The sequence below is a fragment of the Hyperoodon ampullatus genome (assembly GCF_949752795.1).
Source record: "Hyperoodon ampullatus genome assembly, chromosome: 12".
NCBI classification, from domain to species: Eukaryota; Metazoa; Chordata; class Mammalia; order Artiodactyla; family Ziphiidae; genus Hyperoodon; species Hyperoodon ampullatus.
In genome coordinates this window covers 350,128-377,893 of record NC_136925.1, presented here as the reverse complement: position 1 = coordinate 377,893, position 27,766 = coordinate 350,128, and the positions used below count along the sequence as shown (strand labels likewise).

Genomic DNA, 27,766 nt, shown 5'->3' with positions numbered 1-27,766 from the left:
AGGGGATGACTTAGCTTGTTCTGAGACAGAAGAACAGATGCTCAACGTTTCAAAGTTTCTCAGGGAAATACACTGTGGATAGACCAGTAACTTGGAATGAGGATTCTGCCAGACACAAAAAGCTCCTTTGGCCATTTGATAGGGTTTTTAATACCCTCCTTGCTTTCTCTCTGTGCTGCGTACCTGTTTACCAGGTGCAGGTAACTGGCACAAAATGACCTCCCCACTGTGCCCAAGTGTCTTCTGCTGGCCTGGGTGAAGTGGAGGTCAGTTTCCCACGAGGATTTCTCAGCTGGTCCAGGCTACGGGCGTGTCTGAGCTGTTCCTGCAGTAGGAAGCCACTTTTTCAGAAAACTCTCTCATGTGAACCCTCACATCCTAGCGCTATTAGATAAATGAGGCATCGTTACAATACAGTCATACTTTGTTATTCATTTGATGTACTGATGGAGGTCAGGGACGGGTTTGCTATGTTTGAAAAGTAATACATGTTGCTCCCAGTTACATATCTCCTGTAATGATTTGAATGGATGATACTCTTCTGGTAAGGATGTTGATTTAAGGATAAATTCTTTTAAAGTTTCTGTTGGAGAATGTATTCTACCCTACTAATAATTAGGCTTTCCCCCGCCGATTGCAAAGTAAGATGTGTCTTTTTTTTTTTTTTCCCCTTTTGACAGAGTTTGGTTTTTAATTTTAATAAAGAAACATTTGATTTAGGCCCTGCCCTGGGACCCTCCACTCTAGGAGGAGAAGATAAATAACTGCTAGACAAGTCTGAGTGAAGTGCCCTACGAGGGCTATAAAGAAAGTGATGTCAGATTGCAGGGAGGGAGACATGTGGGTTAGGAAGATCAGAGACGCTTTTGTGATAGAGATAAGCCTTGAAAGGGTGGACAGGATTTCAACCGGAAGGGAGGGGGAAGTACACCCAAGCGGAGGGAAATGCTAACCAAGGGTCTAGACACAGAAAAGCTGGAGGTATGTTCTGGAGCTTAGGCTGCCTGTTGGAGAATTATAAGAAAGAAAACTCCAAAGACATGTTAGGGCAGATTAGGGAGGACCTTGAAAGCCAAGCTGAGAAATGTGTTCTTAATTTTGATGGCAGTGTGAACTGTTGGAGGTGCTTGAATGTGGGGACAGAGAAGGCCTTGGAAAAGGTAGTCTGCTGGTGGGCATAGTGAACTGAAATGAGACTAGGAAAGCATTTAGTGGCTGGGCCCGTGAGCCATGGCCGCTGAGCCTGCGCATCCGGAGCCTGTGCTCCACAACGGAAGAGGCCACAGCAGTGAGAGGCCCGTGTACTGCAAAAAAAAAAAAAAAAAGAAAAAAAAAATTAGTGAATTCAGTTCCCCAAGTGGGATTTAATGGATTTCATTTATAACTTAGAAATGAACATACTTTGATTTCTTCTAATGCTGATTGTCATATGCTAGTAAATTGAAGAGGCCTGCTTGAGACCATTGTAAAAGTGACTTTTAATGGGTTTGTATTTTTCATGTCTCAATAACTAAAATATCTTGGCAGATTGATTCCAAGAAATGGTATTTTTCCATTACCGTTTCCTAGATTTCTAGGTTCATTTACAGTAAACTTCAAAAAAATTTACTCACATGACAGTAGTGTAAATTTTTGAGTGCATCAATCCTCATTATTCCTGGGTTTCAAATTGGCCTACTCACTAAAATTTATTTGTAACCCCCAAATCAGCACTCATAGTGCTTTCATAGTAACTTGAAGATGTGCACAGTGCAGTGAAAAATTGCTGCTGCCCGAGCACATGTTCCTAGCTGAGGTCAGACAAGGCAATGCTCTGCCTTCTTGTTCCAGCTCTCTTACAGTAACAAGTGTCTTTTTTGCCGTTTTTTTTAGTGCGACATTTTTCACATCCTGTGCTTTTCCTTGGTGATTTCACTGTATACCTGCCCCCCGCCCCGCAAGGAGAGTGCTGAAGTGCTGTCCCAAGAATGTGGTCACGTGCCTTCTAGAGAAAATATCTGTTAGATGAACTTTGCTTAGCCATGAGTCATAGTGCTGTTGGCTGTGAATTCAGCGTTCATGAATCTACAGTATGTATTGAATAAGATGTCAAGCAGAACATACATTAAACAAGGTTATGTTTTGATTGGTTGACAAAAATGTGACCAGAAGCTTACAGGAACCTCACCTTGTATTAATATTTTCCCTTAGGAGCAGTGGTTCAATGTCGGCTAATTCAGTGTTTGAAGTGAGTTTGTAGAACGTAACTGCCTAGAGTAATGAGAACTGACTGTAGTTCTTTAGGTTATCTTTTATTTATACTTCAGTAATAATAAAGTAAAATAAGTTTTATACTTTTTAGGTTAGATTCAAACCCACCAAGAAGAGAGCTGACTTTTTTTAACACCAAGTTCTTTTCTCCAGGTTTCCTTAGCTCCCTGCTTCAATGCTGTTTTGAGAAACTGTAGTATTTGTCTCTAGCTGAGAAACTTTTTCTATCTGAAAATTTTCTTCTAGAAGCAGTTTTTCAAGTTTGGAACTAATGCTTTAATATATAATAGAAGGTATTATCACAGTAATATAGAGCACCTCTAAACAATACTGTATTGTTATTCCAGTTAGCTCAACTATTCTGTACGTTGTCTGCTTTGTGTAACAGCCTCCTTACTTGCTTCTTGACAGTTTGCAGATTCTCGAACAACTCCCTTCTGCTACCACTTGCTTGTTTAGGAAATACAAGCCAACATTTTTTCAGGTCTATTTCCCTTTATTCATCCATTTCTAATCTAATCTGTAGGTTCTCAGGTTGCCTATTATACACCATTAATGCAGGTAATCTAGTCTGTTGATTTTATTCTGTCCTACTGACATGTGAGACCATTCGATTTCTTTTACTCTGTCTTTATCTCCTTAATTGTTATTCAATCTCTTCTTTCGTTTTTTGACCCTTCCTCTCTCTGTACCACCCTTCCATTCACTAAAAATCCACTAGAGGGGAAAAAACTGGTGTTCTGGGGGAGGGCTGGGGGTGGGGGAGGGCCTCATCTAACCCTCAGGTGTTTTGCTTGATTGACACAGTGGTTTACAGACTTCAGCCAACATCTAGAAATTTCCTTTGTAAGAAAGTTTTTTTTTTTTTTTTGCGGTATGTGGGCCTCGCGCTGTTGTGGCCTCTCCCGTTGCGGAGCACAGGCTCTGGACTCGCAGGCTCAACAGCCGTGGCTCATGGGCCCAGCCGCTCCGCGGCATGTGGGATCCTCCCGGACCAGGGCACGAACCCGTGTCCCCTGCGTCGGCAGGCGGACTCTCAACCACTGCGCCACCAGGGAAGCCCTGTAAGAAAGTTTTTGATTACAAATTCAATTTTAAAGAAATTTATAGGGCAATTCAAATTTTCTCTTTTTCTTGTGTCAGTTTTTATAAGTTACGTTTCTCAGTATATTTGTTAATTTCATCTCTGTTATTTACCATATTGGCATAAAGTTGTTTATAACATTCTCTTATTATCTCTTTAATGTCTTTAGGTTCTATAGTGATAGACCCTTTTTCATTCCTAATATTGATAGTCTTTGGTTTTTTTGTTTTTTTCTTTATCAGTCTTACTGGAAGTTTATCAGTCTTAACTTTTGGCTTTGATTTTCTCTGTTCCTTGTCCATTTTCTATTCACTGATTTCTACTCTTGTTGTTACTGGGGAGGTGACTGTTTTAATTTCTCTTCTTCAACATTGGCATCTATACTTCTGTGGTGATAATTTGCTTGCAATAACTCTTGTTATAGTCTTAGTTAATGTCTGAATTACCTGGTAGCAGGAAACTCAGTGTTGGGATTTTTATCCCAATTTACATTTTAGCTGTTGCCATTATCTTTTTACCAGAGGTTTTTGCTCACTTAAACTTATTATCCAGTCACATAATTCTCAGATTTTTAATTAAAATCACATATATAGCTCAGTATTCTTTATAAGAAGTGTTTTCTGTTTTTAAACATCTCAGCAGGTTGATGATGTGTGAGATCTGTGCTATGTGCTAAGTGTTTACTTTTCCCAACAAACCTATGAAGTAGGTATTCTGCTTCACGGATGAGGGCACAGAAGCTTAGCAAATCCTCATTTTCCAAATGATGAAACTGCAGCTGAGAAAGTATATTAGTGGGGACTCATGGATGTAAGTGGCAGAAACTCCAGCCTAACTTGGTTTAAGCAGAAGGCTAAAAAGTTGCAGGTGGAGCTGACTTGAGGTGAGGATTGGTACAGGGGCTCATGTGGTGTCCTCAGGATCTGCTTTCACACTGTCTGTCAGTTTCCCTTCTGGGCTTGCTCCATTTTAGGACTAACTCTTCATAGCAGCAGCAAGATGACCACAGCAACTGTAACCCCAGTTATTTTCAGGTTCTCTTCCTTTTATCTAATAGCTAAAAGAAAAGTCTTGGAATTGGCCCTGATTGGCACAGTTTTGATCATGTTCTCGTTGCTGGAATTGTAGTTCTATTTAGGGGGAAATGGTGTACTTAATCACTTAAACCTAAGTCACAAGTTCATCCTGTAACCTAGAGAGGGGCCACACGGAAGAGTCAGGGAGGAGGATGTGACTCCTTGAAGAAAAACTGCTGCTGTTGCTGTAAGGGGAGTGGACGCTGGGTAGGGAAAACATTAATGCCCACTGCAGAGCATAGAGTAACTTGCCAAAGCCATAGCTGATGAGAGCAGAGCCAGTATTTTAACCTAGGCAACCTGATTCTAAGCTGTTATGCTTAAACTACACCATACTGCTACCTGTTTTATCATATTCAACTCTAGATTGGATCCTGGCTTAGCCTTTACGTATAACTCAATTTGAGTGCCATTCATGAATTAATTTATTATGAAATTACGATGGAGTGCCTATTACTTGTAGCTCTTCCCTTGTGCTAAATAGCATTGCTAATTAACAGTCATACAGGATAGCCTTCTAAGACAATTTTTATTTTTAGTAATTTAATGAAATATAGCTTTTGCTTTCTGTGTGACTTTGTGTGTAGTTGTCATTCATAAAAAATAGAGACTATAGGTTTTAACTTTCTCTTTCTCTATATTGGTTCACTCGTTTGATCAGTATTTCTTGGGGTCTGCTATGTTTCATGCATGATACCAGGTTCTGGGGAGTGACATGGAAATTTAAAACAGAGCTGGCCCCTGCTCATGGCATTCACAATCTGGCAGGGAACACAAAGTGCTACTCAAGTCTGAGGAGTATTGTGAAGGAGAGGTCTGCTGTGCTAAGAGTGAAGATTCCAGGAGATTGAGTAGAGATGAAAGGTAAATGGGCATTAACCAGGCAGAGAGGAAGGGGAACAATATTACAGGTTCCGGAAAAAGCACGTGCGAAGTCTGGGTGGTGTGATCGTGTGAGAGAAAGAGCCCAAGTGCAACACATAGGTGTTCACTGTGAATATGAGGAACTTCAAGTTAGTGATACCTGTATTCTTTCTTCTCAGTTTCTTGTATTGGAAAGTCAAAGACATCATTCTTTCTAAGGCACACTCTTTTCTAAGGCTTGACCCTTTATGTGCTCTTATCAGTCCTCTCCAGTGTCTTCTGTGACCTCAGGTAGTTGTTTATCCTACATTGTTGAAACACCCTCAGTGCTTTCCTTTCTTTCTTCCAACAGCTTCTTCCTTTCAGTCTCCTCATTTTTTCTGGTCCTCTTTTGACTTTTCTTCTTCCCCTGGACTTTCTTACTCAGTATTTGATGTATGTCCTCTGTTAGAACATCTATAATGTTTTTGGGCCATTTCTTCTATTTTTGTCTTTTTATTTAAATTAAGTTTCAGGGTATTAATATGCAGCTTCTCTCCCTACCCCTAGCATCTAGTACAGGGCATGGCTCATGGGCAGTGTTCAGTAAATATCCTTTGAATCACATGTAGGACTTTTAAACCACATATGGTAGGGATATTTTAATGATTTCACAAAATAGTGACCAGTTGAGAGACTTTCATTTTTGCCGTTTCCAGGTTATTGGCTCTTAGAGTTAGGGAATATATCAATTCCTTAATCAAAAAGTTTGTTATTTCTGGACAGTTTTCTGATATATACTCATGGTCAGTTATTCATTTTTGAGCTCATAGAATGTGAGCTGCAGCCTGATGGGTATCCTATGTTCTCTCTCCTTTGTACAGCTTCATATTTCCTTTTGCAGACTTTGCACACTGTAGGGGTTAAGTAAATATTGGAGATTTCTTCAGAGCCATTTTTTGCCATTAATATTTTCAATTAAACCTTTTATTTTGAAAAAGCTTCAGACTTTCAAAAAAAGTTGCAAAAGTGATGCAGTGAACTCTAGAAACCCTTTGCATGGCTAGATTCACCCATTGTTGATATAGTCATCATTATATTTTAATGAATCCATTTTATCTTCACTATTAACTTATTCTTTATACCTTTTTGTCATCTTTGTTTTAGTCATTGCTGTAAGGGTTTATGATACACAATTTTAATTTATCACAGTCTACCTTCAAATAATATTATACCATTTTACATACAGTGTAAGAATATATTTCCATTTCCTTCTCCAGTGTCCTGTGCTATTATTGTTATTCATTCCGCATATGCTATAAATCCTGCGACATGTTACTATTTTTGCTTTAGACAGTCACTTATCTTTTAAAGAGATTAAGAAAATAAAAAAAATTACCCACATTTTTACCATTTTCAGTGCTTGGTATTTCTTTGTGTTGATCCAGATTTCCCTTAAAGAACTGACTTTCACATTTCTTGCGCTACAGATGTGCTGGCAATGAATTCTCAGCTTTTGTTCATCTGAAAACATCTTTATTTTGCCTTCATTTTGAGGATATGTTGTAATTGGGTATAAAATTCTAGGTTGACAGTTTATTTTCCTCAGCGCTTTAAAAATATCTCTCCATCTTCTAGTTTGCATAGATGAGAACTCTGTTTTCATTCTTTTTTTTTTTTTTTTTTTTTTTACGGTAAGCGGGCCTCTCACTGATGTGGCCTCTCCCGTGGCGGAGCACAGGCTCCGGACGCGCAGGCTCAGTTACCATGGCTCACGGGCCGAGCCGCTCTGCGGCACGTGGGATCCTCCCGGACCAGGGCACGAACCCGTGTCCCCTGCATCGGCAGGCGGACTCTCAACCACTGCGCCACCAGGGAAGCCCTTGTTGTCATTCTTAACTGTTTTCCTGTAGAATGTAAGGCTTCTTTCTTCTCTGACTGCCTTTAAAATTTTACTTTGCTTTTCAGCAGTTTGACTATGATGTGGTTTTCCTTTTATTTTTTCTGCTTGGGGTTCTCTAAATTAATTTTAGGAAGTTTTGGGCCATTATCTCTTCAAATACTTCTACTCTTCTTTTGGGATTCCAGTTCCATATATGTTAGCCTGTATTGTCCCACAGCTCTTAGATGCACCATTCTGTTTTTTCACTCATTTTTCTCTTTGTGTTTCAGTTTGATCATTTTTGTTGACTTTTCTACAAGTTTACTTATTTTTTCCTCTATTGTGTCTAGTCTGCTGATTAACTCATCAGAGGAATTCTTCATTCTGATAATCATGTTTTTCATTTTTAGTGTTTTCATTAGGCTTCTTTGTATAGCTTTCATCTCTGTGCTGAAATTTCCTATTTATTAAGTGTCAACCTTATTTTCTACTAGATCTTTTAATATATTAATTAGAGTTATTTTAATGTCTCTGTCCTATAAGTTCCAGTGTATGCACTATCTCTAAGTCTGGTTGTATTGCTGTTTTTCTCTGTTGACAGTGGGTTTTATCATTTTGAAAAACGTGTCTTACAATTTTTTGATTGTGTGTTACACATTGAATATAGATGAACAGTAGAACTTGAGGTGTTTATACTCAGAGATGGTACACTTTTGGATGTGAGGGTGATCTGGCTGAGACGTCTGTCACCCCACTGATCACCAGGGTTGATTTGGCTGATCTGGATGGCTAGGCGGGTCTCCCCTTTCTCCCTCACCACTCCATGTGCGTCCCTCTTGAAGCTGTATGCTTGGTTGAAGAGGATGACCTTGCCCGATAGAGGGGGACTGTTCTTCCGTCAAGGGTATATGAGTAGCTGCGCTCCCCTACTAGAACCTGCAGACAAGCTCTCAAGGTCATTTGTAGGAGAACGTAGGGTAGTCAAGCTTCCAGTACTCCACACACATCCAAATGAGCTGCTGCATGTGGCAGTCTGCCTTTCTTTAACAGAAGGGAAAAAAAAAAAAAAGAAATGGTACACTTTTTCTGGCAATTAGGTTGGGTCAGCTTAGTTAGTAGTTGATCTGGGTTTGGGGTGGTTGTTATTGTTATCATTGGTGCACCACTGACTTCAGATTCCTCCAACAGTAGGTGACTACTGCCTTGTTTTTGATGCGGGGCCTTAGTGTTGGCGGGTTTTTTCATTGTCCCTATTCTGCTCTTCTTAGCTGACAGCTTGCCCTGTATGCTTGCATAGGGTCTCTCACCATGTTCTTGCCCTTCTCCCACTGGCAGACTGCTCTTACTTGTTGTTTGGTGTAAGTCTTGTGGTGGTAGAAGGGGTTTTGCAGTTTTCCTGTTTCAGCCTCAGTCTTAGGCAGGTTCTGTTACCGGAGCCCCATGGGCTGAGCTTTCTCAGCGATCCTGTCACTTTCCCACTGCCTCTTACTCAGTGCAGGGTTTAGAATGCAGGCAGGTTTCTTGCCCATGGCAGCTGAACTTTGCCTTGTATCAGTAGGGGAGGAGGAGGACAGGGCAGAGGGCATGGGGTGTGAGCAGTTGCTCTGCCTGCCTTCCAGTCCTAGAGGTCACCTGTTTCGTATCAGTGTAGGATCTCGGCCTGAGTGGGCTTTCTGTCCGTCCTCTAGTGCTTAGCTTCCATTTGCCTCATGTCAGTGCAGAGTGAAGGAGGATGTGTGTTTCCTGCCCTATCCAGCAGCAGCTAACCTTTGCCTGATATCAGTGCAGGGACTTGAGGGTGGGAGGCTTTACTAGCCCTTCCCAGCCACAGACTGCGTTTGCCGCGTGTCAGGGTTGATCTGCAACATGGGTGAATTTCTTGCTCCTTCCTCAGCAGTAGCTGATCCCCACCTTGTACTCCTGCAGCCCCAAAGTATAGATGGCCTTTTCTTGGTACTCCCACTCTACCCTCAAGTCTTGGAGCAGGTCCTACACACCTGGGCCACCTATGGACCTTTCTCAGGTCTGCCCTGCTCACGCTATCTCCCATGAGCATCTCATGAGGTGCAAGACTATGAAAAAAGAATTGACTGGATGCAGAATCCCTTTGTATGTGAGCCTCTTAGCCTTCTAAATTGGCACTAGTGCACACTGGGCCCTAAAAGAGTTTGTTAAAATTTCAGTTGTTTTATAGCAACATCTCTTTTGCCTGTGCTCTGTCGAAGGTGAAGTTGGTTCATATGTCCCATTTCCTCAGAGGGGCTTGTCACCCTGTGGAATTTAGATATTTGGTTGCCTTACCACGTCACCTCACTGATGGACTCAGAAACTTGCAGCGTTTTGGGAGTTCACTGGTGGCGCAGTGTTTAAGAATCTGCCTGCCAATGCAGGGGACACGGGTTCGAGCCCTGGTCCGGGAAGATCCCACATGCTACGCAGCTACGGAAGCCCACGTGCCTAGAGCCCGTGCTCCGCAACAAGAGAAGCCACCGCAATGAGAAGCCCGTGCACCACAAAGAAGAGTAGCCCCAGCTCGTGGCAACTAGAGAAAGTCTGCGCGTGGCAAGGAAGACCCAACACAGCCAAAAACAAATAAATAAAATAAATAAATTTGTATATAAAAAAAATCCTCAAAAAAAACTTAACAGTGTTTTTGGATTATCTGGCTTTTTTTCTTTTTGTTAAGGTGGGAGCAATTTTTTCTTGGGGCTTTCTACTTCTTAAGTTCATCATTACACCTTTGTTTTTTTTCTTTTCCCAGCCATGCCGCTCAGCTTGCAGATCTTAGTTCCCCGACCAGAGAATGAACCTGGGCCCTCAGCAGTGAAATCGCAGAGTCCTAACCACTGGACTGCCAGGGAATTCCCCATCATTACATCTTAATTAATCTTTGCAGCTGGCTTGTTTTGGAAAATAGGAAATAACTCAAAGCTTAAGGACATATTTGGGTTTTTTTTCCAGGTAACTAATAGCAAGGCAGTTCAGTGTTGGTAGCTGTCATTGGTAGCCCTAAGGCACAGGCAAACAGAGGGAAATGATCCCATGGTATAGGAAAGAGTGGGGTAGTTGGAAAACTGATCTTTTAGAGATAGAGTGTCTTGTTTATTACTGGTGTAAGTTGTAAATCCAGTTTAAGAATAGTAAGATGTCTGGTGCTAGTAATGTTTGGTCATTATTCTTTCTAGAAGTTTGTGGATTTTTTTCAAAATACTCAGAGTGTAACTGACTGCTCAGACCGTTGGTTAATTTTTCATGCTTTTACAGGTCAGTTTCCTTTTAATGAAACTGTTAAATGTCACGGCTCTTTTTCCTAATACTAATAATGTAACATAAGATGACCTTTGATAATTATGGCCAGTCAACCTTCTGAAGTGCTTGGAGGCCTTTATTACATTCCATTTAAATTTTCCTGGGCAAACTGAGGCATTCAGACCAGATTCTTTTAGCTCTTTTGTTGATTAGACTGGCCATCATTGAAGTCATTTGGTGCAGTTTGAAGCTTGAAGTTATATTCAGGACAGTTGCTGCCTGGTTCTCATTTCTCTGAGGTAGCGCTTGTCTCATTTCTAGTCTTTTTTTTTGTTTCCTCTTAAAAACTGCACCAGAGCTTGGCAATTAATAAGTACTTAAGATACTAATTTTAATTTTAGAGACTCTTGTCAAACGTTCTGCCTCTTCATGGTGAGAGTGATGGCCCAGAAGGGTGAATGGAAGTCCCACGAGTATGGGCAGAACATTTTTCTATGAATTGACTGAGGGCAGTGGCAGGGATCCCCAGCCTACTATATGGAAATCTTTGCTTTTAGGCTACAGTCTTCCAATCACCTGCAAGTAACTGTTCTGCTGCGATGGGTGGTAGGAGGTGGATCTTAGTGTTCAGACACGTAGACTTTTACTTCTCATTTTTAGTTCAAGCCCCTCCTCCACTGATTGCCGCTTCCCTGAGTATAACGTGTCTCTGGTTCCTTGTCTCTGGAGAGTAAACCTACACTTCTTGTGGGTTGGGAAAGGGGCTTATTACTTGGTTGCCTCCTGCACCCTCACTTTCAGAACTACCTGGATTACTGATTACTGCACCTTTTGGGGGTTCTGCTGCACATATTGGCTTTTTTATAGGTTCCCCTCCAATTTACACATAGGCCTTATTTCACCTTTCTTTACTCTGCTAAGTAAATTATTGCTTATCATTTGGCTTTCAGTCTTCCAAAACTTTACTGCACTCGTCCTCTTCCAATTTCTGTGTCTCTGTGGTTTTATGTCTTATTTATTCTTTGTGGTCATTAGGAAGATTGCAGGAATGTGAGAGGCAAATGTGTGCTTTTAATCCCAAAGTCCTGAGGTACTCTATTATCCAACACCTTGCAAGCCTACATTCTATTATATTATTCTTAAATACCAAGGCCACATTTACTTTAAATCATTATAAAATCCATTTATCTTTCATTAATATCTTTTCCATTTGTCTCTATTGAAATTAGCAAGATAATTGCCTAGTTTTCTAAAATATTAGGCAGAATTCTGCTCTTAGGTGTAACTGATTAACTAACTCCTTTTGGACTAAGACTCCAGCAAATACTGAGTATAAATTGAGGACAACATACTAAAAAAAAAAACTATCTAAAAACACTGGTGAGCAACCAAAAGCAGACAGAAACTAGAGGGTAAGGGTCATCTATATTTAGAAGAAGGAACTGTCACTGGGTGAATTGCCATTTCCTGTGGCATTTGACTTGAAGTCATGCCCAGGTTGGTACTGTGAACGGTGGCTAAAATTCAGATGGAGACGCCCAGTCTTGAGTCGAAGAACTAGATGACAGGATTTGGCTGGCCTGAAGAACTAGGTGACCGAGTTTGGGGCATTTGTACTAACTGAAAAATGAGGAAGAAAATCCGGAAAAAGAGATCCAGAGAGGGATATAAACTGTCTAAATCTTGCATACGGACAAACTCTAGGCAGCCTAACTAAGGCTAAAAGGATTGAACAGAGGTTTTAGTTTTCATTCCTCCAAAGGGGAAACAGAGTTTAGAGTTTAAGTCCAGTCAAGTTAATTGCCTACTAAAACAGTCAGTACTCTTTGGAGGAATGTAACAGAATCCAGAATTTCTACAACATGCTATTTACAGTGGCCAGAATATAATCCAAAGTTTCTAGACATGCTCAAGAGAAAAGGCAGTTATTAGAGACTGACCCGGAAATGATCCAGATGTTGAATTTAGTTCACAAGGATTTTAAAGCACCTATTACAGCAATACTCAAGGAAGTAGAGAAACATAGGTATATAATGAATGAACAAATAGGAAATCTCATCATTGTTCATAATGAATCAACAAATAGGAGACTATAAAAAATGGGAATGTACAACTGAGAAATACAATATATGAAGTAAAACATTTTACCAAATGGGCCTAATAGCAAACTGGACCTAATAAAAAGGAAGCTTAGTGAACTTGCGGATAGATTAATAGAAATTATCTGTAGAACAGAGAGGAAAATGACCCAAAGTAAAATGAATGGAGGCTCAGGGACCTCTGGGATAAAATTAAAATGTCTAATATATATTTATTTGGAATTCCAGAAGGAGAGGAATGGCAGAATGGAACAGAAAAATATTTGAAGAAATACTGGCCAAAAATTTTCCAAATTTGGTGAAAGACATAAAATTGTCAATTCAAAAGCTTAGCAAATCCACACATGATCAATGCAAAGAAAATCACATAGGGACACATGATATTCAGACTGCTGAAAGCCAAAGATAAAATCTTGAGAACAGCCAGAAGTAAAACACCTGGACACTATAGGAAGGACTGCTGAAGAGAATAAAATAACACCATCAACTCTGAATTCTATATCATTAAAGATACTTTAAGGATGCAGATGAAATAAAGACTTTTTTGGATAAATGAAAACTATGAATTTAGTATCAGCAGACCTATACTACAAGGAGCTCTAAAGGAAATCCATCAGGTTAAAGGGTAATGATACCAGATGGAAACTCAGATGTTTAGGAAATAGTAAATATGTGAGGAAAGAGACAGGATTACTTTTTTTCCTCTTATCTTTTAAAAAATACATGACTTTCTAAAGCAAAACTATAACATTGTATTGTGGGGTTACATAAAGTATCAGGGATGGAGGGTGGTAAATTGTTCTTACATTACATGTGAAGCGGTACAACATTAACTCAAGTAAACTGGTTAAACTTAGGGATATATATTGTAACCCCTAGAACAGTCACTTAAAATATAATGCAGATAGGTATACTAAAAAGCCAATAGATAAAATAAAATGAAATTCTCAAAAAATATTTGGTTAGCCCAAAAGAAGTCAGAGAAAGAGGAATAGAGACACAGAAAACTTGGAGGAAAAAAAAAGAAAAAAGAAAACTTGGGGCTGAGGAGGGAGACTAATAAGATGGTAGCTCTGAATTCAATCACATCAGTAACTAATTTAAGTGTAAATGGACTAGTTATTCTAATTGAAAGATAAGAGATTTTCTGTGTGTATATGTATCAAGACCTAACTACGTGATATCTGTGAGAGATACACTTTAAATATAAAGACACAGGTTGAAAATAAATGTGTAGGAAAAAGTATACTATCTAAATAGTAAATATAGGGAATTCCCTGTTGGTCCAGTGGTTAGGACTTGGTGCTTTCCCTGCCCTGGGCCTGGGTTCAATCCTTGGTCGGGGAATTAAGATCCCGCAAGGCACGTGGCATGGCCAAAAAAAAAAAGGGCTATATTAATAGCAGATAAAAAACTATTACCAAAGAAAAGCCTCTTACTAGAGATAAAGACATTTTATAATGTTGAAAGGGTCATTAGGAAGACTGTTCATGCCTGATAACAAAGCTTCAAAATACACGAAGCAGGGCTTCCCTGTGGCGCAGTGGTTGAGGGTCCGCCTGCTGATGCAGGGTACACGGGTTCGTGCCCCAGTCCAGGAAGATCCCGGGAAGATCCCACATGCCGCGGAGCGGCTGGGCCCATGAGCCATGGCCGCTGAGCCTGCGCGTCCGGAGCCTGTGCTCCGCAACGGGAGAGGCCACAGCGGTGAGAGGCCCGCGTACCGCAAAAAAAAAAAAAGCAAACATTAATAGAATTGAAAGAAAAAATTCAAAACCATTGTGTATTTTAACACCCTTTTCTCAGCAGTTGTTAGAACTAGATAAACATCAGACGTAAAATAATGAAAACAATATGCAGTTTCTTTACTGAACACAAGATGGCAAAGTAGTCGCAGTACTTGCAAAAATGGATCTGTGTATTTGAATACAGTGAAATATGCCATGATTTTACTATGTGAGCACACCCTTTTCCTTCATTTATTGTAGAGCCAACAAAACGAACAGTGGTGATTAGTGAAATAAACAGGAACACTGCAGTATGGCAGCATAATACTTTGTATATACATGATAGATGTTAAATAAACTTGTTGAATTAATGTAATGTGGGGCTTTGGAGTTACATTTGTGTTTGAATTTTAAAACAAATTATTTTAAAGGCTAATTATAAAAGTACCACTTTTACTTATAGCAGTAGTTCTCAAACTTTTTGGTTTTAAGATCCCTTTACTCCTTTAAAAATTGCTGAGGACCCCAAAGAACTTCTATTTATGATGGTCATATCTATTGATGTTTACCCTTCAGAAATTAAAATTGAGAAATTGAAAGAATTTTAAAAATTGATTTAAAAGTAAACTCACTGTATGTTATCATAAATAATAATATTTTCATGAAAAATAACTATATTTTCCAAAACAAAACATAGTGAGAAAGTGACATTGTTTTACATGTTGGCAAATATCTTTAATGTATGGCTTAATAGATAACAACCATATTCTCATATCACCTTCTGCATTTAATCTTATACACTTGTGAAAGAATTTTTTTAAAAAGGCAGGCAGCATCTTAGTATTGTTATGAAAAAGTTTTGGCTTTGGACCACCAAAAGAGTCTTGAGCTTTGCAGGAGCCCCTGGACCATACTTTGAAACTCTGACTTACAACATAGAACAAAGAAAAAGTGAAAAATTACTAGTTAGTGGGTGTGTGGCCTGAACCATGGGGATGCCCTTACCTCCTTATTAGTGGGCTGTCAGGGTTCACATATATGGGTACCTAACCTGAAAAATTGTGGGAGCCCCATCTGGGAGCTAGATTAATAGATATAAAAGGTCCACTTGAGTCTTCCATTGTCCTGTGTCATCTAGAGCTGGGGGTTGAGAATAGTTTGGGTCATGCTGCAATCCAGTTCTGAGTTCAGTTATCTGAGATATGAGGTGTGATTCAGGTTCCACAGGTGGCAAAAGGCTTTTCCTCTCTAAGGGGAGTTGGAGTAGTGACTAAAAAATGAGCGGTCTGGAATTGGAACCTTCACATACTGCTGCAGAGAATGGAAAACAGTTCCTCAAAAGGTTAAGCATAGATTGCTGTGTGACCCAGGAAGTTCACTCCTTGGTATATACTTAACAGAAATACAAATATATGCCCACACAAAGCCATGTGCACAAATGTTCATAGCAGCATTATTCATAAAAGCTAAAAAGTGGAAACAACCTAAATGTCCCTGAGCTGATGGATGGATAACTAAAATGTAGCCCATCCATACATGAAATATTATTCAGCTGGAAAAAGGAATGAAGTACTGATACATGCAGTACCATGGATGAACCTTGAAAATAGTGAGATATCTAAGATATCTCATATCTAATATCTAAGTGAGAGAAGGCAAACACAAGAGACCACAAATTGTGTGATTCCATTTATGTGAAATGCCCAAAATATATATGTCTAAAGAGACAGAAAGTACCTTTGTGGTTACCTGAGGCTGGAGAGAATGGGAGGAATGCTACCTGAAGAATGTTTCTGCATGTTGTTAAATTGTACTATATGTTATGTGGTCCACGGCCCCTGTATAGGGACTCAGATCTTTGCAATATCAATATCAAAAACTCGAAGGGAGTCTTCTGCCTTTAAAGAACTAATGAGTCTCTGTTTGTCTGTTGTTCCATTTTAATACTTTTTAAGATCTGGTAATGAGACCACTGTAACTAGTATCTCCTTTGGCCTTAGCTGCTAGGAAGTTCAGGACCACATTTAATTGCTCTATCATAGTAACGCTGTTAGCTAGGCTAGGCAACCGGTATATTTTCTTTTCTTTTACACGTTTTAGTGTGTGTTTTTAAAATTTGTACGCACAATCTTACACAAACTTAAAGTTAATATATTACTGTAAGATGCCCATAGTCTTTATCAGTAGCAGTTGGGGTTTAAATTACAACAAATAAAAATATTTGTGAAAATATTTGTGAAAAACCAGAGGCAGCGTTTGCCAAGATGGAAGAGTTCTTTGTGTGTAAAATGGCAACATTAGTTTTCAGGTTATATCTGAAATGATATTGATCCTTGAACTAAGCTTTTCAACAAGCAGTTTTAAACTAGACATTGGTACTGGATGGATCCAAGAAGATGCTGGATGATCCTATACGCTGTGTGCACATGCTGTCTATACATCCTGTAGAGGTGAATCCTGTACTGGATGCAAGATCAGACTAAAAATTGCCTGTAGAATTCTCCCAGTTTTAAGACTGTCATTCTGTGATTGAACTGGTAATTTTGAAGTGGCTGATTTTTATTCTAGGAACTTATTGGAAAACTCAGAGTTCCAGACATATAACAGAAACAAGATAATTTAGTGTGAAAATGTTAGAACAGGTTCTACCAGTACATTGCCTACAGAGCTCAGTTTAGCTGTTGTTCTGACTGTGTGCTTTCCATTGCACTACAGCTCTGCTAGGATGAATTAGCTATAAAATATACCCCTGAATATTGCTAGGACATTTAAAAATAATGTATCGATATTTAAACACTAGAGTATATATTCTTAATAGAACTTCCGTATTTCGGTTTCAGTAAGTTGCTCCTCCTCCTTTTTTTTTTTGCGGTACGCGGGCCTCTCACTGCTGTGGCCTCTCCCGTTGCGGAGCACAGGCTCCGGACGCGCAGGCTCAGCGGCCATGGCTCATGGGCCCAGCCGCCCCGCGGCACGTGGGATCTTCCCGGACCGGGGCACGAACCCGTGTCCCCTGCATCGGCAGGCGGACTCTCAACCACTGCGCCACCAGGGAAGCCCCTCCTCCTCTTTTTTTTTTACCCCAGTTTCATTGAGATATAATTGACCTATAACATGGTATAAGTTTATGGTGTATAACATTATGATTTGGTGTATGTATATATTGTGAAATTAAGTTGCTTTTCATCACAGTACTCAGTCCTTTTCTTGTATCTACTCCTGATGAGAGTTTAAAGAAAAAAACTACAGAAAATAAAATATAAGCACAAAGGAGGAGATAGATAGATGGGTAGGTAGGTAGGTATCCTCCCTAAGTCCCCCTCTGCCACTGAAAGTCATCCATGTAAATGACCTAAAAGCAGCAGTTGGGCTGTGACCAGAGGATCTTGGTCCCAGCCTAGTTTTGCACCATTTAGCATTGATGTTTCCTGAATCCATTCCTGCCCATTTTTGTTCTTAATGTCATTATTAACATTTAGGTTTTGCAGAATTTATTAATAGCCTAGCATCAAATTGAGATTATGTCTGTTGGTTCATAAATACTATTTGTTTATATTTAATGGGCAATCAGTTGTGCAAATCTGCCACACCTGAGCAATTAGAGCTTTAGGAAGAAGTTAATTGAATCACTGCAAAATTTGGAACGTTGTAAAATTAGTTTCTAAAAATCAGGCGGTAAGAACTCATAGGAGGCTGGAAACTTGCATGTGAGAAATTACTATCTAAAAGCCATGTATCAGGGCTTCCCTGGTGGCGCAGTGGTTGAGAATCTGCCTGCCAATGCAGGGGACACGGGTTCGAGCCCTGGTCTGGGAAGATCCCACAGGCCGCGGAGCAACCAGGCCCGTGAGCCACAGCTCCTAAGCCTGCGCATCTGGAGCCTGTGCTCCGCAACAAGAGAGGCCGCGACAGTGAGAGGCCCGCACACCGCGACGAAGAGTGGCCCCCGCTCGCTGCAACTACAGAAAGCCCTCGCACGGAAACGAAGACCCAACACAGCCAAAAATAAAGAAATAAATAAATTTAAAAGCCATGTATCGTACAAATAGAATACAGTAAAGCATGAGGGAAAAGCATAAAGCTAGGTTCTTGTTTTCTTCGGCTACAATCAGAGGTGCAAATTTTAGTTGTTAGGAAATGCTTTTGAAAAGGCAAAAAGGAAGGAGACAGGGGAGGAAGAAAAAGAGGGAATAGCGAGCCTCTGGACCAGAGGAAATGCACCTGTTGCATCTTGGGGCTGGGTTTAAAGTCTCATAATTAGCAAATTACTGACACTGCCAAGTGTGGTTGGAGCTAACATTTCTTGGGCTGAGACACTAACAGTCTTAATTCCTTAAAGTGAGGGATTTTATGGGCATTCCTGACTTCGTGCATTTGAAGAGGATGGGAAATTCTTCAGGTCCAGAGTGATCCTAGTCCATCAGAAGGAAGATACGAGAGGACAAGGGTTGATCTAAAGGATTGGCGGGCAGCAGAGAACACCCGTGGGATGTCTCAGGCTTTCTCTGGTGATCAGGGTTAGTTGTTAAGCTGCCTGGTCATCTTTCCACTGGTTGCTGAAATACATGGGATTCCATCACAGAAAGTTAGATGATCGTGTGTTATAGATTTCACGTTCCTGAGAAACTCTAGAACCCAAGTCAAGGTTTGGTTGCAGAGAAAGTTTGGAATTCTTTTGTTTGGAATGCATTCTGTATCTTTAAAAGCCTATTGGGAATAATTCTGATCCTAATCATTACTTCAGACATTTGTGGTCTCTGGAATTTGGAGCATTAAACAATAGCAACAATTCCTTCTAAATTTGGCGGGGAAAGGTGAATGGGGAAGGAGAGACAGGGGAACTCTGCCAGTTTTTTTTTTTTTTTTTTCCTTTTCCTGACTTTTTTGGAGGACTGCTGGAAGAGAGATTTTGTGAATTTATTTCTTTTTGTGAATTGCCTTTAAGCAATTTTATAAAGAAACCTGGACTGCTTGGTTATTTTCCAAATTAAACTGGTGGAAAAATTATAGTACCTTTCTTGAGTCTGAAATTCAACTACTTTCCTTCCAAGATTATTATATAGGATGAACATTTTAAATTATATGAGGCTATTTAAATTCATGGAAGTCATTACATAAGGAATAGTTTTGGATATAAGAAAATCAGTTGTCCTCCTTTCACTCTTGAGGAGTCTTGAGGGCTGGATTTGTCTGCTCTCTAGTTTACTACAAGTGCAGGATTAAAAAGGAATTCACTTCCTTGGGTAGGCTATTCATTGAGCTATTCTCCTGTATTTCTTTCTTTTTTTTTTTTTTTTTTGTGGCACGCGGGCCTCTCACTGTCGTGGCCTCTCCCGTTGCGGAGCACAGGCTCTGGACGCGCAGGCTCAGCGGCCATGGCTCACGGGCCCAGCCGCTCCGCGGCATGTGGGATCTTCCCGGACCGGGGCACGAACCCGTGTCCCCTGCATCAGCAGGCGGACTCTCAACCACTGCGCCACCAGGGAAGCCCTCTCCTGTATTTCTTGTTCCCTATTCCTTCTTCTTAAAAGATAAAAACATAGTTAAATATATGAACAGATAAAGTAAATATTGGGGAAGATGAAAGGATTATTAAGATCTAAATAATAATCTTGGTTCCTTGGGCAACTGCAGAAAAGAATTGTGCTTGCTTTCGCAGACCGTGCCTCAGTGGCCCAGTCACCATCTCAGCCTTTGCTGAGATGATCAACATATGGGTGACAGCTCCATTCTTTTTCATCAGATTTTCGTGCCAGGGCAGTAGAGGACGATAAAGTGGTAATATGAGAGAGAGAGGTGAGGGGAGAGAGAACTGTTAAATATTATATATGGTGTTTCATTATTTCTTTGCCTTAGGAGGCCGTTCTCTATAGGTCTTCGCACACCTGCATAGCTTGCGAGCAGACGCGCCGACGGTCGTTGTTCTAGGCAGTCTTTTCAGGGATGTTTGCGCAGTGCACAACCTTAGATGGTAGAGCTAGTGTCTCCCTCTAGAGCAAAGGACAGCTTTGCTTACTGTTCAGTATAATAGAGATCATGTCTCTCTCCAGAGCAAAGGGCCAGGTGTATTTACTGCCCTTTAGAAAAGATTTGAGCCTCCTAAGCTCAAGGTTGCCCTTCCGTCATGAAGCACATTGTTTACAGGTGTTATCTGGCCCTCTTCACATAGCTCTGTGGGAATCGGGGTTCAGAGAACTCATGCAGTTGCTGATATTCTAGTTGCCGCTACTGATGTAAGTACTAAGCTGTCCTTTGTTTCCAACCTGGGAGTCTCGTGTTTTCTGTCAGAACCCATGAAACTGGCCGGCTAACTTGTTAGCTTGCAAGTACGGTGAAATCTCAGAGCCCTCATATTCTTAATACTTCTAAATAATGGTTTGTTAAATGGAATGTATTTGGGAAAAATTATTGAAACTTCGATTTCTAATTTGTGCAGTTTGTAAGAAGTTCACTTAGGGTGTTATTTCTCCTTATTTGATGTAGGGTTTGTTTATAATGTCAGCCCGTACATGGAGTATCACCCTGGTGGCGAAGAGGAACTCATGAGAGCAGCGGGATCAGATGGTACTGACCTTTTTGACCAGGTAAGGTGCCGAAAGTGACTATTCCCTCACAGTGGAGGAGGGCTCTTAGGTTCAGCAGTGCGACAGTGGTAGAAAGAAAGAAAATAGTGGCATAAATTTCAGATGTGTGGCTTGAATTTTGAAGTGTGGGAAGATGCTCATAAGTAACAACTGTTCATTTAATTTGCCTTTGAATTATTTTACGAACATTTTAGAGTTGCACTCAGATCTGTATCTGGGAGTTTACTCTTAAGTGTTTGCTGTTCCTCTGCTGGCAACTGTTTACTCAGTTTTGATCCATCTTGATAATGGTGATGACTGACTTATAGGAGGCAGTGACCATTAGAGGAAATAACAAGTCCCTTAGCTTCTTTGCTCTTAGTCTTTGCTCATTTGGGGATTGTTACGTAATCAGCCTGTCTTGCTGTACTAAGTCTGCATATTATGTAGAAAGATCATTAATGAATAGAAAACATATTTTTCCTAGAGATAGCAGAGACTCTGTAGTATGTGTCAAAAGATATTTAAATTAGTCACTTTTCCCCCTTATATTTATTAAAAACAATGATTAGCTCTTATACTGTTTAAAAATCATGTAGAATATGATAATTACTATCAATTGGCTGAACTGCTATTTTGAAACAACTATCCTGAGAAGAATAGAAATTTGCCTTTGTCTCAGAAATGCTTTATTTTGTATTTTAGCGATGATTAACCATGTTGTAGTACTGGGTTTTTACCATCTGATATACCATCTGATATACCTGAGATACCTGAATCAGACTGGGTTATTTTTAGAGTTGCATTCTGAACAAATGAAATTTGATTTCTGTTCCTCTTACCTTCTCATCCGTTGTAGGATTTATTTTTTGACCAGGATACCAGAAATATAATTTGTTTTGTATTTTAATGTACTTACATGCATCTGCTTAAATAACCGAATCTCATTTGCTGTTAATGTTTTTCCTGGGTTGGAGAAAAGTCATTTTTACCCATTGGTGATAATAGGATCCTCCTTGGGAGGTCCTCATTGCTGATTTAAATTCCCGTGGTCATTTGATATTTGTTATTGGCTAGCAGTACAAGCCAAATAGAAAGTTTGGGAACATTTGCCGGAAAACTTGTCTACCATACTTTTATCTGTCCTGTGTCACCTGAAAAAAAAAATTCACAATGTGAGAGTTGTGAGTTAAGTTTTATTTGGGGCGAAATGAGGACTATAGCCTGGGAGACAGCATTTCAGAGAGCTCTGAGGAGCTGCTTCCAAGAGGTAGAGGGAGAGGTCAGTATTGTATGATTTCAGTGAAGAGGGGTATGTGGAGTCAAGCACCCATTTTGGCAGGTGCTTACTGCTCGTTACGAGGAGCAGATGTCACCTTAAATGATCTTAGTGCTTTTCTAGATATGAGAAGATGCAGGAATTTGGGCTTATAAAATCATCTCCTGAAAATATCTAACTCTCTGAAGGGCTGTTCTGCCAGTTTTTCCCAGAGTACAGAGCGCGTCTTTCCTGATCTCCACCCTGCACTCCTTTCAGGGGGTGTTGAGGGTCAGCAGCTGCAGTGGCTCGTGACTTAGTCCTTGAAGGGGCAAGATGGCAAGTACCAGTTTTTAGCTGGCACCTATAACCTCTTGATGATGAATGTACGCTTCCACAAGAAGAATTTCCGGTAACATCTAGTCCTATTCATATTTCTTAGTGTTGTGCAATTATATGGACCTTATTGAAATAAGCTTGTTTTGGGCAAGTCACTAAAACTGCTATATTGTTAAATTCTTTAGCAGTTTCAACAGTACTTTTGTTGACCAAAAATAAAAAATGCACAACCTAAAAGTTGAGAATTATGTTTTATTTGAGGCGTTACTGAGGACCGTTGTCCGGAAACAGCCTCTCAGATAGCTCTGAGAAACTGTTCCAAAGAGGTAAGGGAGAAACCAGGATATATAGGAGCTTTTGCTGGGAAAAAAACATATAGTAGAACATCAAAACATAACTACTAATCACAAAAAGCAGGCATCTCAGTTAATTATTTTAGTGCTTTTCTGTGTATGGGAAGATGCAAGAGTCTGGGCTTGTTGAAATTGTTCCTTTAATATGCACCTTAACTCTCTAGGGCCAGTGTCCTCTTTTTCTCCATCCTGAATTCCTCTTAGGCCACACCATAGGGGCCGGCTGCAGTGGCTTGATGGCTTTATGGCTGCAACATCCTTTATTACTGAAATGTCAGGCTACACTCTTTGTCCACACTTGAGTTACCAGAGTGCTGCATTCCCCTTGGCTTTAATAAGACCAGTGATGTTTATTTATGACTTTTACTCGCCACAGAAGTAAAAAACTTCATAAAATTCTAGAAACAGTGGTGAAGCTTCTTATATCTTTAATATCTAGTATTTGAGTTGTACAAAGAATATTAAGTAATCTCTTTATTGTCACACTTCTGTCTCTAGTTTTGATCTCACTTCTGACTTCTCGTTTCGTATTTCCAGTTGGCTGATGGGCAGTTTGAAAACCTGTTGGCAGTTGAACTCAGTGTGCCCTCAAATAATATCAACTCATCTTCTTCCCTTGTTTTTTCTACTGTTTCCTGTTTCTGGAAATGGGAACTTGAAACCACTTGAGTAATCTTTGCCTTCTCTCATTATGTTATTGAAGTGGTCACCTGGACCTGTTCCAGGGTCTTGGCCCAGGTCGAGATCCCTTGTCTCAGCCTGGGAGGTTCTTTTCCTGCTTGGATTCGTATAGCCAATAACAAAACCAGTGCTGAGACTGGAACAGCACAAGCTTTATTCGGTGGCCAAAGAATGGAGAAGCAAGAACTGGTTCGCAGATTAACTTTTCAACCTGACTCAGGCTGAGACACCATATATATAGGAAGGTTGAGGTAAAATGGAGGGAATTGAGTAAAGGGTGGGAGGAATATTCATGACTTATCCTAGAACTGGGGTGTGGTTTGGACCAGGAACTGAGGCAACACTCCTTTTCAGTCCTTTTTTGGGCTCTTCTGGTTGTTGTCATGGCAGTTGTCAACTGTCATGGCGCTGGTGGGTGTGTCACTTATAGCATGCTAATGTATTACAGTGAGTGTATAATGAGGCTCAAGGTCTTCTGCCATTTTGGGCCTAGTTAGTTCTAACCAGTTGTTTAGAAATTTCTTTAGGAGCAGCTTCCTCCTTTTGTATTTGGCCTGAAACTCGATAAGGGCAGTTAGTTTCCGTCTGAGGGAGGGGCAGGAGTATGGTTCTGGGGCAACAGTCTTGGTAACATATGTGCCTCAACATTTAATCACTGGTGAACTTCTGTGATGCTGTCTTTAAACACTGCACCTTTTCTTTCTTCCCACTGCCTTGGGTCAAGTCATAATCACCCTCTCTAGCCCTAATATTTTAATACTGTCCTGGTATCTTTACCTTCAGTACCAATTTAGATAACATGACAGCTAGAATAGTATTCTTAAAGACAGTCATCTTAGCACCTTGCTCTACAAGTTTCAGAGGCTCACCAATGACAGTGTAATAAATTCAACGTCATTAGTCTGGCATTTGAGGGCCTAAAAATAATGTATCAAGGTAAATATTCTCAACATGCAACTTGCTTTGGAACTGAAGTACTTTGAGCAAATCACCAGTTCCATGATTGACAAACCCCATACCTTTGTCTCTTTGAATATCCTTCTCCTTCATCTATCTGTTAAAATTCAACCCAACCCCATAACCCCAGAGATGGTGCTTTACACATTACTGGAGACTCCATAACTATTTGGTAAATAAAATTTCAATTTATATTAATTAGTGTGCATTTATAATTACATATATGTTTTTTACATATTTGCTATTTTAATGTATATTTATTTACTCAGGAACATACATAAAGATTCTGGTCTCAGTATTATTTGACCTGATTATTTAGTGATTATATAGCATTTATGGAATAATATATTATGATTTTCCTTTACTGGTCTTTTACAATTGGACTTTTAGGTTGTTGCCAATATTTTGCTAATATAACTAGTGCTATGATGAGTATCCTGGTGCCTGCATCTTTGTGTATATGCAAATATTTTCTCAGGTAAATTCCTGAATTACTGAGGGGAAGAGCTGCATATTTTAAGGCTCTTAATATATATCGAGAAGATGCCCTCCAGAAAGGTTGTTTAAATTTAATTCCCACTAGTAATTCTGGCAACAAATACTGTCAGTTGTTTCCCTTGAAGCGACAGTCTCACTTTGTTCATTTAGAAGAAAATGTCTATCAGATACCCAAGTCTGAGTAACTAGTTTATAGGTCATTCTTTTTCTTTCATGGATAAATAGCCTTTCAAGAAAAAACACAGTTTAATAGGCAAATCAAACAGTTGCCTAAGTGTTTTTCCTCGCAGCAACCATCTTACTTAGCAGCAGAAGTGTTTTTGAGAACTTCCCATTTTGTCACACAGCATATAAAAAAGACCTGTAACCAAGGGTTGAGGTTTAAGAAAATTAATTGCTTTTTCTACTTCATGAAGGATATTCTTTTTTTTTTTTTTTTTTTTTTTGCGGTACACGGGCCTCTCACTGCTGTGGCCTCTCCCGTTGCGGAGCACAGGCTCCGGACACACAGGCTCAGCGGCCATGGCCCACAGGCCCAGCCGCCCCGCGGCACGTGGGATCCTCCCGGACCGGGGCACGAACCCGTGTCCCCTGCATCGGCAGGCGGACTCCCAACCACTGCGCCACCAGGGAAGCCCCATGAAGGATATTCTTAAATGAAACCAACTCCCTCCAGCCCCGTGGGTCTGTGGTGGTAAGCAATGTAATGTTGAGACCACTGCCTTGATTTGTGCTAAGATGCAAACTGGTTTACCCACCATTGCTATTTCAACATCACTGCAAATGTCAATACAATGAAAAAGGCAAATAAAATCTTAGTATTATTATGAAACTAATTGAGACCTCGTGGGTATCTGAAAGGGCGTCAGTAACCTCCAGAAGTCTGTAGACAACACTTTGAGAACATTGTTCTAAAGTCCCTATATATGCTCCCATTTTGTCACTCCCTTGTTGGCTAACTGAATCTGCTTCTTAGTTTTTCAGAGCCGTGTAAGAATATTTAGTTTTCATCAGAAAAAAATTAGGGCATCTCATGGAGTTAGAGTCATGTTGCTTTTCTGCTATTTTTCTCCCACACCAGGTTCATCGTTGGGTCAACTATGAATCCATGCTGAAAGAATGCCTGGTTGGCAGGATGGCCGTTAAACCTGCTTTTCCTAAAGGTACGTGGAGCCAGAGCTAAACTGGCATTGATGTGTGATACACATGGACTGTCTTTTAGGTGGATTTCAGAAAATAGATTTAAAGAAATCACTAAATTGTTCTCATTTCACTGGCCTCCTGTTCTAGCCACTGTAAAGATTTTACTTTAGTTCTTTAGAATGAAACAATAACTTTACCTTAAAAATTTGGCATGTTTTGAGAGAACATTCATAGTGTGGAGAATAAGCATAACGGAAGTGAAAGAACTTTATTTACTTAGTTTTCATTAGTCTTTTATTCTCTTGTTACATAGAGTAGCTCGAACAGTTGGTTAGAGGTGACTTTTAGACTAGTTTCCTAAAATTTAATTTTTTGAATATGTAATTGTATTCACATGGCTCAAAAATCAGAAAATATAAAAAGTTATACAGTAAAATTTCCCGTCAGCTTTGTCTCCCATTTGCCTTGAACTTTTCCACTCCTTGACTCTTTACCATAAAAACTGATTTTAAAGTACTTTTAAAAAAAACAATTGCTTGGGACTTCCCTGGTGGTCCAGCAGTTAAGACTCTGTGCTCCCAATGCAGGGGGCCTGGGTTCGATCCCTGGTCAGGGAACTAGATCCTGCACGCATGCCGCAACTGAGATCCCGCATGCCGCAACTAAAGATCCCATACACTGGAACGAAGATCCCACGTGCTGCAACTAAGACCTGGTGCAGCCAAATAAATAAATAAATGTTAAAAAAACAAAACAAACAAAAAAAGAACGATTTCTTTCCCTTACCTTCCAAACTGCCACTCTACAATCAGCTTGGTGTTGGAGATCATCTCTTTCCTCCTAAGCTTCTTTTGGAAGAGCGCCCTTTGAAAAGTTTAGACAGGCAATTGGAGTAGCAGGAGTACTTTGCTTAAATCCTTTACTGTGGATGGAACGGAGTCGTTTCTTTTGAACAACTCCTGATTTTGACATCCAAATTAGGAATACATTGGCTTGTTTGAGCTGACTCTGCTACTACTTATTTAGTTCAGTGAGTTTTGTATTTCAAGGCCTTATTGTTAGAGGCCTGTGTCAACTGTATAGAACTAGCACAGGCGTACCTAGATTTGAACCCTAGCTCCGTGGCCTGTTGGCTGTGCCATAAAGATGGCAGTTTCTGTCTCTGAGCCTCAAGTTTTTTCATCTGTACACAGATTCATAGGGCTGAGAATTAATGTGAATAAATTAGCATGAATGTAACAGAGGCTCACAAAGGATTTTTTCTTTCTATTGCTATAAAACAAATAAGCAGTACATGCATACAGGCATACTTCGGAAGTATTGCAGGTTCAGTTCCAGACCAGTGCTATAAAGCAAATATTGCAATAAAGCAAGTCACATGAATTTTTTGGTTTCCCAGTGCACATAAAAGTTATGTTTACACTCTACTCCAGTCTGTTAAATGTGCAATAGCAGTATGTCTGAAAAAACAATGTACATACCTTAATTTAAAGACACTTTGTTACTGAGAAAAGCTAACCATCATCTGAGCCTTCAGAGAGTCAATCTTTTTGCTGGTGGAGGGTCTTGCCTTGATGCTGATGGCTGCTGACTGAGCAGGGTGGTGGCTGCTGAAATTGGGGTAGCCGTGGCAACTTCTTAAGATGAGACAGCAGTGAAGTTTGCCATGTTGATTGATTCTTCCTTTCATGACGATTTTTCTGTAGAATGCAGGCCTGTTTGGTAGCATTTTACCCACAGTAGAACTTCTTTCAAAATCAGTCA

At 40.1% G+C, this 27,766-nt stretch overlaps 1 protein-coding gene across 1 annotated transcript in view; it reads left to right on the top strand.

Moving 5' to 3' along the window:
- The window catches only part of LOC307061336 (cytochrome b5 reductase 4-like), a gene marked incomplete at its 3' end in the record, with an annotated part of 85,142 nt that overhangs the window by 6,816 nt on the left and 50,560 nt on the right, over positions 1 to 27,766 (top strand). Inside the window, 2 exon segments of the mRNA XM_079716411.1 lie at positions 20,694 to 20,794; positions 25,941 to 26,022. Of these exon segments, the coding sequence (XP_079572537.1) occupies positions 20,694 to 20,794; positions 25,941 to 26,022 (183 nt within the window).